The sequence below is a fragment of the Pholcus phalangioides genome, unplaced genomic scaffold (assembly GCF_987345545.1).
Source record: "Pholcus phalangioides strain wild (caught in Gottingen) unplaced genomic scaffold, Ppha-v1.0 ptg000015l_1, whole genome shotgun sequence".
Taxonomy (NCBI): Eukaryota; Metazoa; Arthropoda; class Arachnida; order Araneae; family Pholcidae; genus Pholcus; species Pholcus phalangioides.
The window spans coordinates 35,023,062-35,037,714 of NW_028301608.1; the positions used below are offsets into that span (position 1 = coordinate 35,023,062).

Here is a 14,653-nt window from a genome sequence, read left to right on the forward strand (position 1 = left end):
GTTTGCGCATGCGCTTATTGTTTGTTGATTATTCATCGGTCAGGGAGCGAGAGGCATTTAAATTTTTAATGTTTAAACTGTCATAGCATTATTTTCTCCGGTTTATTTTTTTCGCATCTAGTCCATTTCGAATATATAACATTTGAAGATGATGTCCCGGTCGATTCGTGCGGAAACGAGAAGTCGTGCCAAAGATGACATAAAGCGGGTCATGCAAGCTGTTGACAAAGTTAGAAAATGGTGAGTTGTGAAAACTTTCCCATAGCGGGTTTGTAGTTCATTTTTAGTTTATTTGAAGAAAGCTTAGTCATTCATATCCACTTTTATTGATTTATTAAATTCAATGTTATGTCAATAATGTGTTTAGGTTTTAATTAATGGTTACAATATCATGATGGCGCGGCTACATTATAACCATTTTGGCGGTTTTTTAATTTTCTGCCAAGTGGAACATTTCGGTTTTTGTGGCCTACCATACTGCATCTGTTCCGCTTAAAATTCCGTAAGCAAGATTGTGGCGAGTTCAGCGATATTTTTTGTCGCCAATAGATTACCTTGGCGCTTTGGCTTTTTCAAAATGTTTACATGGCAATGAGAATGTTTTTCAAGCTAACATGCTATCCTTATTTGTTTTAGCACCCTTTTTTAATTCACATCACCAGTGTCGTAGGTCTTGTTATCATGAATTTTTTAATTTTTTTTTCATGGATGAACGTTCTTTAACCACATCACTTAGCCTACAAGTTTAGATTATCTTCCCATTTGACGAATTGCCGTTAAACCAGGTAACCTTGTGCTGACCTAACCGAGTGTTAGAAAAAGAAAAAAGGGGGAAGGAACAAATATAAAATGAAAAAGAGGAAAATGACGAGCAACTTCCATAGATAGAGGCTGTAAAATAGGCTTACTATACAGCTTCACAATGGTGTGGGGGGGGGGGGCACAGAATTTGTTTGAATTCTACTGATGTTTAGACATATTGAATTGCAGAGATAACCTCTGACGGAATTGGAAATTTTTAATCCTAGTTTATAGAATCTTGGTCCCCTACCTTGGTAGAAATAACACATGGTCTATTAAAAAGAAAACAATGAGACTCCTTCATGACCTAATATCAGTTTCCTGAAATAATTCTCAGATCATAACCCCCCCCCCCCTTCCCATTGAGATGTACTCGTGCCCCTCCATCTGCTAGGGGAGTAGGACCCTCTATAATTAATTTATAGCATGAAAAAACAAATATGATAAGAAACATCTCTATACCCTAGGGCAGGAGTCTTGTCAGCTGCACTTTTGTGGGGGGGGGGGCCATCAGGGTTTAAGCTACGGTCGCATTTTTTGCAAAACGCGAAAGAAAATCGTAGAATGCGAAAGAAGTAGTAGCCATTTTTGCAAAAATGCATACAGGAGGTACGAAACGAGTAGACATCCAACCATCAATCATTACATTAGCATTGTAGCATTTTGCTAAAGCTTTTCCCTCCATTTTCGCTTTTTTTGCGAAAGGAATTTTTTATCCAGCTTAAACCCTGGGGGGGCATGGATGTACTATGATGAAATCTGAAATTTTTGTGTCATCCTTAGACCCCAATTCAGCAATCTTATTTGGATAGTTTTAGGTACCAATACTGATTGTTCTAGTTATGTGTCGACCTCGTCAGTGGCGTCGGAGCCGGGGGTGCTGTGGGTGCTCGAGCACCCACAGAATTGATTAAAAAATCGAAATTTCCTACATGAATCTCAAGACGGGCACCCACAGGTTCGAAACACTTCCAACGCCCCTGGACCTCGTGCCTGGGATTTGTCAAGCCCTGTTACAAACAATAGTTATTGTGAACTCTTATTATAGCAGACTTTTAATATACTTTGGTTGCTCGAAAGGATTCATAAATATTTAGGATAATGTATTCCCATTGTATTTTATGTATATTATTGCTTTGGATTTATATTTCATGTCATTTTTACATCATTGAATTTAATTTATTCTTAGGGAAAAGAAATGGGTTACAATCGGTGACACGACAATGAAAATATACAAGTGGGTCCCAGGTAAGAATACAGTGTGAAGCACCTTTTAAATGAATTCTCCTATCCTTTGCTATTGCAGCAGAACTTCAATTATCTGGAGTCACCTTGAATACTTGATGGCAGGTGGAAGCACTGCACACAACAAGCATTACACAGAAACAAACTTCACATCTCAGGCTCATTACACACACATTCCAACATGTACCAATTTGTTAGAGGTTCCGCAAAAGAATATGGGTGAGGTGCATGTCTGGTCCAGTAGTAATCACCTTGAATAACAAGAGCTTTAGTCAATAAAAACGATACCTGAAAGAGTACAAAAAGAAAACAGCTTGTTGATCATCTATCCATGAATTCAATTGTCTGATTTTCTCTGTGCATATCCTGTTTTCTAAACCCTGCTACTGTGACATACTGGACCACGTCTCTTCTTCGTCCATCTTATAAAATTCTAAAGTTCAGCAATAGGCTTAAATCACCTTAAAAAAAGACTCTGCTCGTAACGTTGCAGTAACCAGCAACAGTGCATGAACAGAGATAATAATCGATGCAATGGCACACCTTTCTTATATAGAGGGTAAAACCATGGCACAACTGGTTTGGCAGCCAAAAGAGCCAACCAATCCCAGGCTTTGCTTTTAGGTGATATCATAAGAAAATGAAGGGAATGACCTCTGGTGTCATAGTTAAGGTCGTCAGAACCAACTCATGATGTCACACAGGAATAGTAATGATCCTTTTGCTAGGATCAACCCCAGAATAAAAAACAAAACACTGCAAAAGCATGGGTGTCTGCAGCCATGTCTTAACGCAATTACAACTAGATGGCACATTTCCTTACACTACTTATAGAATTTGTCATGACCGTTTCATTATCAACCTGTTCTTCATTAACCATTAACTTCTCTCGAAAAATAGTAGCAGAGATGAAATAAAACTAGAGAGAGAGCACATGCGGAAAGTGGGATCTAGTTTAGGAGGAAAACAAAAAAAATATTGGTTTTATAGTCATGATTTTTTTTCAGTTTAGGTGACGATTGATTGCTTTGCTTTTTGTGAGGTAGTCTTTCATTTGAAAGTCTCTCTTCTGCAGAGAGCAAGGTTGACGAACAACATGATACTTACATAGCTTGCCATGATACTCGCCATGTTGCAATTATGAAAGGAACACAAAACCATTCGACTTTGGTTTGGCCACATACCTGAGCAGTTGATAGCTGCTCAGTTTTTACTACAGTACTATCTGTATGCAGAAGGTAAAGTGCACTATGTCCATTTTCATTAATATTTGGGATAATGCTATTGATGTTCAGTTCTTTTGTGTCATATGACACCAACATGGCCCCCCATAAGGGAGGGGCTGACAGGGCTCCAGTCCCAGGACCCGGGACGATTCTCATCATTGTTTTTTCATGCCATAAATTCACTATAAAGGGGCCTGTGAAGGTCCCAGTCTAGGGGCCCTGCTTCAAGATGTGGGGACTGTGGACAATAAGTCCTTATTTCAATAAATAACAGATATTCAATTTATAAAACAAGCAAGCTTTGTAGGAAAAAATACTAAAAATAGTCTTTAAATGGCTATCCTGTAAAATTTCCCTTTTATGACTTGGTGCCCTTTACCTCCGGCATACAGATTATAAGCTCATAAAGTTACTGATGTGATTTATTAGTAATTCTTCATTCTTGAGTATCTTCATGAGGCAATTTTTCTTTTTGTTTCAGTTCCGACTGTGGATCAAGCGGTGAGAATTTCGTTGTTTCTATTTCGTTGTTCTATTTTGTAGCACTGAAAACTAATTTCATATGGTGAGTGTAATGTGTGAATTTTAATTGCATTTAGATTAACATTGTCTGATCTTGTTTTATAGGCGCGCTCTAAAAGTAAAAGTGCTCTTAGTGGTCGAAACAAGGAAAATATTGAAAAACTGGGGAAATTAGATGTAAAAGGTTCGCAGGGAAAAGGTAATTTTTTTAATCATTGGTACATTGTTGTTAAAATGAGGTTTTTTAATTTATTGTAGTGACCAGTATTTTACAAAATATTTCTATGTTTCTCCCTTTTCGGCTGTCTTAATGGTCTGATAAAAACATTTTTTTTTTTTAAATCACAGCTTGAGTTTGTTATCTTTACTAAAATTATGGCAAAGGATAATTTTTTTATAACCACTCAATCACAGTCAAACTTGGCTGATTTGAATCTCAAGTGAAGAGTTCACAGCAAAAAAGTTCAAATTATTAAAAATTTAAATTATCCAGTTCATCAATATGGGACAACGATAATGAAACTTTCATAACAATTCAAAAACTCTTAGCATTTACTACAGTTTCCATAATTTTTATCATACTGTTAATTTCCTCTTTGCTGCAACTAATGTTTGTATAAAACGTTAGCGCCCCAAGTGGTGAGGTAGTAAAATGCGCGTCTACCACAGTGAAGGTTGCGTCAGGTTCCAGGTTTGAAAACCGAGGGGGAAAATATATATATATGACATATTTTTTTCCCAACGAGCTTGAGGTGAACTCAACCCGACTCGTTAACAGCAGCAAACTGCAGTATAGTGGTATAGCCAGAATTGGTATGTGGTGAAGTAGTATAAAACATTAAATGATCATAGAAAATATTTCATTTGTAATTTTTTTTTGGATACTCTTGAATATTGCACAAAATCTTTAGGTTGATTTAAAGAATGAGATAGATGTAATTTTTGAGCTTCAACAGCTTTATTTTTTCTAACATGTCTGTAGCTTCTGCAACTATGTATTAGAATAAGGAACTCTGTTTTCTTAGATTTGTTTTCATCCTCTTCGTAAGACGATTTCATGCGGCATTATTTTCTAATTTTTAACCAATGTCCACATCCGTAAGTTAACCACAATTTTTTTTAGAGGTGAACAAGCTTATGAACTATGTTTGGACAATGGTGAAAAACATTACATTGATATTCCAAAGTGAATGAACAATAATTCTAGAGAGATATGAATCTTCAACACGTTTTACCTGAAAAGTCACTGGGATTTGAGCACTCCAGCTTTTAAAAATTCTTTTTGGGAAAGAAATTATCTCACATTAACATATTTCCTGAGTATTAGAATTGGCATCTGCCAATCATGAAGCCATCCAAGATCAGATAGAACGCCAGCTGCAGCGAGAAGACAAAAGCCAGTATGTGAGACTGGTAACAAAATCATTGCTTCGTAAAGCTGAAACAAAAAAAAAGGGTCCAGATGTTTCATTTCAGTTTTTTTGTTTTTTATAGTTTTTTTTATAACTTTTAGTCATCCTGTCCTTATTCCAGAATTTTTCAGAACAGACAGATTTTTTCAGAATATGGCATGTCATTTTCTGAAGAAATCTGTAAGCCACGGAATAAGGACAGGATGACTAAAAGTTAAAAGTTAGCTGGGAGTTCTGAGAAGAGAGGTTTTGAAAATAATATCTGTGTATCAAACTTTGAATTTTCCAAAACATTACGAAAATTGAATTAAGCATGTAATTTTTCAACATTAAATTGAATAAAGAACTCGAGGGAAATTCCTAATATTTGAATTAACCAAGTTTGAATTAGCCAAGTTTGCTTGTATTAATATTGTAATTATGACAGATAAATATGATTATTAATCTTTCACATATTTGTCACATTCAATTTTTTTTTTGGAGAAATGCTTTTTCATTCCCTGTATTTTTTACTGATAGTAATCTTCAAACAATTTCAACAATAACTAAGCATAGAGTATAGAAGTAAAATTATTTGTGTCAATATTCTAACAAGCTGGTTATGAATTAAAATGTAATTTATGGGTTTTACCTAATTCTATATTTTTTCTTTTCCCATCAAGACTCATCTAGAAGCAGTGATAGTAAACTGATTAGTACAAGGGAATCAAGCTCCTTATCAAGTGCGATGGAAGAATCGAGTCTGGGTAGGATTGTCACTTATATTGATTTTTTTTCTAAAAAATACAAATTGATCCTTATTTTATACTGTTTACGTGAAAGTCAATGCTCTTCCAAATAGAGGTAGTGTTATATAGATAAGTTTTTTTAATAGAAACACTGGTTTTCTATTATACTAAAGGTTAACACTTTTTTTCTAATTAGTGCACATGTTTTTTTACATTTTGGTTGAATTTGATACGTAAAATTTTGCTACAATATAAACCATAGTTTCCCAAACTTTTTGTTCCATTGCCCCCTTCATCAGAAATTTTTTCCTCTCATCGCCCCCTAACTCACGTAAACCCATAGGATCCTATGTTAAATCAGTAGGTTCTACCGCCCCCTTGGACCATTCCATCGCCCACTTTGGAAAACACTGATATAAACATATGTTTTATAAAAATTCATGCTCTCATAGCTGGTGTCAATCGTTAATACAGTGCATACCGCTCACAATGCTCCCGCGAGTGTGAGTGTCCCGCTCACTATGTTTTTTCCCATGATTGTATATGAATGTTCTATATTCTATGTTTTTTTCCCATGATTTTTGAACAGTGTTACAAGTAGGATAAACTGTATTTGTTTTAAAGTTGTGATCAGGGAAATTATGATTTACATGAATATACTGTGGAACTTTTCTTTTGTATCAGTATAATACTTCTCCTGAATATGCACGTAATCCAAAACACTTGTATAACAGAGCAACTTTTCTCATAAGAAATAATTAAAACTCAAAAGATTTCCCTCCACAACTGTGTTCCCTTACACCAAGACCAAGAGGTTCCACTTTGAAACCACCACTTGCACACACAGCATGAGGGTTTCATGTGCTTGTGCCATACTACTCCTGTAGTCAGTGATCTTACAACAAACTAAATAGGCCAAAATATCAAACAGGGGACCTTAAGCTATTTAAGGGTCTCGTAAAAATACATCTTTTCAATACATTATATTTTCTGATTTAGTCTTTCATTAAAGTAATAAAGGGACCTGAAAAAAATATAACTAGCTGATACCCGGCGGCGTTGCCCGCCCTGTAAAGAATTTATATATGTCTAGCTTTTCAATTATTTCTTAATCAAAAATTTCTGCATCAAGTGAGAAAAAAATTAGTTTTATTTTTAAATATTTTAATTAAAAACTTTAGGCAATCACTGTGGATACACAATGTTTTTTGTTTTTCCATCTGTTGTGAGGTTGTATAAATTTTTGGGATTACCAACATGTGAACAGGCGACGAAAAGCTGTCCATGTAAAAAACAGGGCTCAAGTAGGTTGATACCTGCCACTGCTAACGACTGGCCTTGCGCTTTGTTGATTGTCTTAGCAAAAGCTAAATGAATATACTGTGGAAATGAATGCTAAATGAATATACTGTGGAAATGAATGCTAAATGAATATACTGTGGTGGTGCTAATGGGAACTGTAATCGCTTGAAAGTGAATGGCATTTCTTCAGTGATAATTGGGATACGTGGAATGAAGACGTCTTCTCCTTTGACACATCCAGTTAGAATCGTTGCTTCAATGATGTAATTGTGAAATTTCTTCATGCAGAGTCTGGTGCCATTGCAAAGTCTGTGTTGCCAAATTTCTTAAAAGCATTATAAATGCTCCAACTTTGAGGGTCAAGTTGTGTGGTGGCACATCCGGAATATCCAAAGAGTTCAGAAATTCTGCATGATACAGAACTGTCTGTGGCAGTGTCAACCGATTTGTAAGATGTGGAGTCTGCTGGAATAATTTTTAGGATTTTCTCGTTGCTCTTGTTCACACTCTCATTTTTCTGTGCCAGAATCGCTCTCACAAAACCACTCATGGTTTTTGTGATTTTGTTGAATGGTTTGAAAAGACTTTGTCTGCAAGTTCTTAACTGAGTTTAAAAACTGGTAAAATCCATTTGTGAACGTAATCAGTCCAGTTATTGGGTCTACGGGAATTCTTCCATTGCCAAGTTTGATCAACTGATGTGAAAATGATAGCAACGCTGAGTTATTTTGCTGTTGAATTCGCATGTTGGTGGATAATAATCTTTTAACTTTGTGCCAGAGTGTTGATGATTTGAGACAAGTATTGAGTTCATCAGCTGGCATTGAACATTTTTATTCTGAGTTTTGTCGTTGTATTTGTTGTTGTCTGTTGTTAGTGACGTCATATGTCCAGCTTGTGTAGCGAATATTATTCACATTAAGCATTTTTTAAATTGAAAACATACCTCTACGATGGGTGGTTGATGAGATAAAGGCTGCATTAGCACTTACAAGGCACCCTGTATATAGGTTAACAAAAATACACGGCGCTTCCTGGGTTTTCTTCAATTACTGGGAGGATTAGAAAAGTGACAAACCATTATAAAGGAATAATCTGTTATAATGGCAGCATTAAAGATGGGGCAAACGATTGTAAAGACATATAAATGTCTGAAACTCATTGTTAGCAACCACGGTAACCAAAGTAAACGTTCCGAAAGTGAGTGTTGAGGCTCCAAAACCATTGTTGCCTAATAGTTTTTTGCCCATTTGGGGCATTTGCCCAGCTCCGAACTTTTAAAGTAGCCTACGGTTCATTCCCGGTTCTGTTTGGTATATATGCAAAATCTGGCGACGATCTGCCTAAAACTATAGATTTGTGTAAAGAACAGACATGCATACTTTCACATTTATAAGATTCTCTAGCATGGCCCCCTTAACCTGTTAAGACAGCCGTATCCACAGAGAGAAAAAGAATCATCATTTTGTCTCAAGTTGAAAAAAGTGGGACTCAACAGACAAGGTGAGCCTGTTACAGTCTAGAGTCTTTGGTAGACGTATTGTAGAAAAAAGGTGATTTGTAGATGAGTTTTTAAAAAAAATTTCTGACCTTGTGAAACACTCTTAACGTGAAGCTTCCCTGTATTTAATGGGCTATTTTATAAAAAATTGAAACTGGTTGGCCACTTTGGAGAGAGGACATGTAACGGTGTGGCAGGAATCATAATCATTAATGGAAAAACAATAGGTTATAACCAAAAAGTGAAAAAAATTTTCTCTTTACTGGTGGACCAAAAACCCCCACCAGTTAAGGTGTTAAAAAAAGGCTTGATATTTGAAGTCTTGTCTTAACTACACAGCAGCTCTTGTCTGTAACCTTCCTATATTACGATTATTTTTTTCAAGTGATTGATATTTGTTATCAATGTTATAATTTTATAATGTTATTAATTTATGTTGAATACTTTACAGGCTTTGCTGATGATTCCCGAGCTGCTAGTGATGATGCTACAAACATGAGCTTAGAAAATAGTAGTGATGCCCAGTTTCCAGACACACAGCCAGGTTTGTTTTCAGAAAAGAAAAAAGTTCAATTGAAGTATTGTAAGGAAATTCTCTAATTTTCATAACTTGGTTTTAGTTGATAACATATTATATGCAGAAACCAAAATTTCGAGAATTAGTCTTTTACTCAAGTTTTGTCTACAACAGGGGTCTTCAACCTTTTTAGACATTGTGGGTTAAATTTTTAGTGAGCACTTTTATTTTTTTTTTATTTTATTTTACTACATTAAATTTTTATGTTTAAATAATTTTCTATAATTCATTAATTCCTCAATTAATTATTTTATTAAATCTTAAATTTTCTCAATAATTCTGAAATTATTTTTTCATTAATTGTAAAATTATTTCTTTCAAAAAAATTAATTTTTTCAGGAATTATTGCTTTTAACAATTCTAAAAATTATTTGGAACAATTCTGAAATAATTTCTATTATAGATTTCCCATGAATTATGAAAGTATTTCTTTCATTAAGATGTTTTTAGCACTTCTGTAAATTCTGCAATTAATTGTACCTTTTGGATGCTGAATTAGGCCTCTCGAAATATGTAGCGTGTATGAAATCGTAGCCCTCAAAAAGAACAGCATTAAATGTGGGTAAAATGGTTTTCCCCAATTAATGCTGTTTTTTCCCAACTTTCCTCTATTTTTTGAATTTTAATATATCTCATTGAACTTTGCGCTTAGAACGTGGAATTGTTTTTTTGATGTCAGGAGAGACAGGGCAACAACTTTCTGATTGGGTTTTGGGGCATGCACAGACTGCATAAAAAATTTAATTTTTTTCAAATTTTAATAACTATATAACGCCTTCAAACATGAATGACATATCTGAGTACTACATGTTAGTTGGATACTTTCTGTAATTGAAAGAATGCTCGTAGGATAAGTGGTTTGCCATTAAATTGCCATATGCTCTTTTACCCATGCACCCTGTATGTATATCTAAAGTAGCTATTTTCTAAAAATGGTTGGTGAGCCACAGCAAAAGTTCAGGCGGCCACATTTGGCCTACTGAGCTGTATTTTGCTGCATATTATGCATCACTCAAAGACGAGAAAAAAAAATTTGCTAAATTTCTACAAATTAGAATTGGCTCATTCAGGAATCATGCTTTGCCACTCTTTCAAACTTATTTGGCTTGGTAAGCATCAGTGTTGTTAGTCTGAACCTTGCTTTGAATTCTGTGATGTCTACAAGTTACAAAAATTTACAAAACTAATTGAAAGTAAAAAAGGGGTTAATATACACATGTGCAGTGATTTGATTAAAACTTATTGCATATCTTAGGCTAGAATTTCACTAAAAGTTTTTGAAAGATCTTTTACAAAACTTCTAGACAGATTCAGTGGCACTGGACTCCATCTTATTGTTCTTACGATGGTCGCAAGAACCAATACCACTACCAAATTTCACATGCACATCACAAACATTAGTCTAAGTATGGAATTACTGCATGTTCAAAAAAGTTGTTTATTTCTGTGTGTCCGTAATAGGTTTAAGTGCATGTCAATGTGCATTTGAAGTGCTGTCATCTAACTTCAAAATGAGTGGATGAGGGAATTTCCCGAGTTTTTGTATTTATAATTATGTTGTGGTAAAAACTGAAAACATATTTTATAGTAAAGCTGGGGAGCCGATTCCAAATTTACATGCAATATTCCTCCCATTCATTTCTGTCTTAAGGATAGGCCATTATTGTCTTTTCTCTGTTCATTCTAATTGGCTTTGGAATAGTAGATGGCACAGTGGTGGCTTAAGCTGGTTTTCAACTTTGAGACACGAACATGAGCTATTCTCATTTTAAAACCATCTCTCCGCTGAGATCTTTTTGTTAGATTGTCGTTTTTGTTAGATAGTCATCTTTTTCCTTTCGTTTTTCTTCTCTTTCCTTTTTTTCTTACCTTGTATAGAAGCGTATATTTTGTGTAATTGTGTGATAACCTTCTCTCTCTGATAAATTTCATGGGGGTATTAATATTATTAAATTTTTATAGTGATTTGAAAAAAAAACTTTCAGCCATAATTATTTTGCTATCTTTTTAAAAATTTAGATCAATCTTTGAAGCAAGATGATAGTGAAGACAGCTGTGAACCTCCCTCTAAAAAGTGTCGCACGGATGATAAAGTATGAAGGAAAAAGCAAGGGCAGTGTAAACTTTTCATGAGTCACTTATTTATGAATATATCTGGGGGCCCTTTGATCAAGAAGTCATCTGCTTCCCGTATGCTTGCAGCATCGATATTCAAAATGTCGAGATCATGTGTGTGTATTGAACGAATGAATGGATGGCATAACATGCAGGAAACCCCCCCCCCCCCCAAAGATCTATAACCTTTTTTTCATGTATTGGCATGCGTGTGCATCTCTTGTAATCTTACTCAGGTCTCTTCATTGTTTTCATTTGTGTATATTAAATGACGTCCAATGCTAGTTTGGTGAAGCTGTAAATTGTGTTTGACTGTATTTTATATTTTGAGATCAGATTAGGTACTGTATTCAAAAGTTATATATTTATGTTTTGTGGAAAGTTGAGATTATGCCTTTTCTATAGCTTGCACAAATATAGCAAATTCTATGAGAACCTATTGAAAAGAGAATTTTTTTTTGTATGAATTACATTATAGGTCTCCAAGCAAGTATGTCTAAAGCTGAAAAGGGGATGTGGGTAGTAGAAATTAAAAAAAAGAAAAAGAGGGCAAGGAAGACTCCAAGAAATTCTAAGAAGGGTAGAATTCAGAAGTGGAGCAGGGAAGGGGGCTAACTTTAGAAAAAAAGTAAGGGGTGGGAAGTTTAAATGCGGGGGAGGGGGTAGGTTTTAAAAGATGGAAAGGAGCAAAAATTCAGGAAAGGGTGGGAGGGATTCTGGGAAGTTCATCTGCATAGGTGACTGATATTCACAAACGACTCCTTGCCATCTTTATCCAGGATTGTCTCAACCACATCACTGCCCCTACTCAGCAAATTAATGTTTTGAGGCTCCCTAGGCACACACAAGCCTCTCAGTTCACATATTTCATGATTCTTAATCTCAATTTAACGTGGTTCGTCTAATGCACTGAGGCTTCTGGGTAGCACTGAACCTTGCTTACATGAACATCAATTTTCCGAACAACTGTCAACCGAACAACTTTTCAACCAAACTAATTTTCAGATGTGGTTGGTATTTTCTTGGATCTTACATCTTCTTTTCTCCCAAACTCGATAGATTTGCTCTATTGTACAATAATTCACTTCCGAACAATTATACATACCGTGCCTGTGAGCTATAGATGTGAGTAAGGGACAGATCCATTTACAGTGTATGTAGTTATAAATGATTGACAAGCAAATAAACATGTGGATAGGAGCAGAGTTAGCTGTCATCTTTTTTTTCGTCTGACGAATTCATCTTAAGTTCAATTTATTCCTTTGAGTCATCAAATTAGTTTCAAAATCGATTTTCTGTACACCCTTCGATCCTAATATGTTCGGATAATCAAAGTTCTACTGTACTTTGTTTTCCTCCGATTTTAACATCCTTGTCTTCAACTTGTGGAATGTTGATGTGCTGCCTTTTATACTTGATTCATTCATCAACTTGATTTTCATCTTCAGTCTTCACTAGAGGGTCCCAAGTAGAAGTATGTACTGGCCTAGAACATGGGGTCTATCAAAGACTCATCTTCGGAGAATAGCAGCTTATACATAGTGCTGGGACCCAGGATGAATCCTATTTTGTTTTTTTGTTTATAATTTAAATTTACTTTAGAAGAGTCCTGCTCCAGAATGGAGGAGAGGAAGGCACACACTGGTGGCATAAGACTGAGAAAAGCTGGAGGGGGAGTAGAGGCAAAAGAGATATCAAAATGCACAAATATACATACATAATTAGGTCATAAGCTCATGCCTTGATGTTATAACCCCTTCTGAACTGGCCGATTTCGGGCTTTGGCTGTAAAATATATGCATTTTACTGGTAAACCATTGATCCTAGAGACATATTTCTAATTAGAAAAAGTATGCAAATAACGTAGAACAGACACACATTCATGTTGCAAGGGGTAGTATAGTTATATTAAAATAAAACACTTTTTATGCGGACACCCTATCCTAAAAAAACTTAGTGATTAACTATTACTTTCTTTCAAACTGAGCACAACTCAGGTCTATCACCATGGTGATAGTAAATTGCCCATACATGCATGTATGGGCGATTTACTACCTAGTGAGTTATGCTGGAATTGTAAGTCTGCCTAACAGTCTCTGAGTTGCGTATGTAGTGTTGTTTGATTTTTCAGTGCTGCTATCTATATTTCAGAAGTGAAGTGTTATGATTGAATTACATTTGTACATCTGTTGCTCTCTGCGGCGAGACTTCTTGAAGGGGAGATCAGCTCGCATTCGCGTCTTGAAGTTTGAAACCACAGAAAACCAACTTCAGCCAACCACCACTGTGGTGGGGTTCGAACCCGGGACCTCGCGACGCGAGTCCATCACTATGACCAGACCACCACAGCGGCGATTGCTATTAGTGCAGTTCTTAGCCTTACCTATCCACCCCGACAATTATGTTTAAAAAAAAAAACAATTTTGAAAGACTTATGTCGCTTACTTCACGATGGCACTTACGTATATTTAAAAAAAATTTCAAAATATTTATTATATATAATCAATCTCTCATATTAAGAATAAGTTGTTACCGTCTCACCCCTGACGATAAAAAAAAAAAAAAAAAGTTTCCGAATGCAACAACACAAATTCAAAACTCGGGAAAGAACAGCAAAAAACTAAGACGCCGCTTCTTTCCTCTTATTTATGCTGTTCTTTCCCAACTTTCTTCCGATTTGTGAATTCTATATACATACATATAATATCTCTCCAAATATTGCACTTAGAAAGACGGCAACAACTTCCTAACTGGGTTTTTAGGATAGGGCGTCCGTTTAAAAAGTAGTTTTTGCATTTTAATAACTATAAACCCCCGTGCGTTTCTGAGTTCACATGTTATTTGGATACCTCCGATGGGAAGTATGCTATAGGATCAACGGCTCGCTAGTAAAATGCGGCAAGGGGAATTAAGTAATCGCACTGTATACACAGGTGGGCATAAAATAACTTTGCCTGTATACGAGCCCGTAACGGGCGCAAAAATCAACGAACTTGGATGAAATTCGAAGTACGTATAGGTGTTTCACAATATGCGCTCGAGGATGTAAGGGAAAAAAATAAAACTCTAGCTCTTTTGTGGTCACGGCCACGACGAAAATATTTCGAAAAATTCGAATAGAAACGCCCACCTTTCATGCATTGCAAAATGATCGCCGTATCAGAAAAACAAATGGCATTGAAACGGTATCTGTAGCACCTTAAATGTCGACGCCTTGAGCCTAT

At 35.6% G+C, this 14,653-nt stretch overlaps 1 protein-coding gene across 2 annotated transcripts; it reads left to right on the forward strand.

The window, feature by feature from the left end:
- Positions 1-11,713, forward strand: BCL7-like (chromatin remodeling complex subunit BCL7B-like protein). 2 transcript variants are annotated; one of them, XM_089243409.1, is made up of 7 exons: positions 1-240; positions 1,991-2,049; positions 3,754-3,773; positions 3,900-3,993; positions 5,869-5,952; positions 9,189-9,320; positions 11,334-11,713. In XM_089243409.1, exons 1-7 carry the CDS (start codon positions 149-151, stop codon positions 11,411-11,413), a joined length of 561 nt encoding a protein of 186 aa, XP_089099535.1. In that variant the 5' UTR covers positions 1-148; the 3' UTR covers positions 11,414-11,713. The 2 variants fall into 2 exon arrangements, with proteins under 2 accessions (XP_089099535.1, XP_089099536.1); XM_089243410.1 differs by having other exon boundaries at positions 7-240; positions 9,189-9,281.
- The last annotated feature ends 2,940 nt before the right edge of the window (positions 11,714-14,653 follow it).

Excerpts from the sequence above, each read along its gene's own strand:
- BCL7-like (XM_089243409.1), top strand. The coding sequence starts at position 149 with ATGATGTCCCGGTCGATTCGTGCGGAAACGAGAAGTCGTGCCAAAGAT. Across the intron at positions 2,050-3,753 it reads AATATACAAGTGGGTCCCAG|TTCCGACTGTGGATCAAGCG; the intron begins GTAAGAATACAG and ends TTTTTGTTTCAG. Across the intron at positions 5,953-9,188 it reads GATGGAAGAATCGAGTCTGG|GCTTTGCTGATGATTCCCGA; the intron begins GTAGGATTGTCA and ends AATACTTTACAG.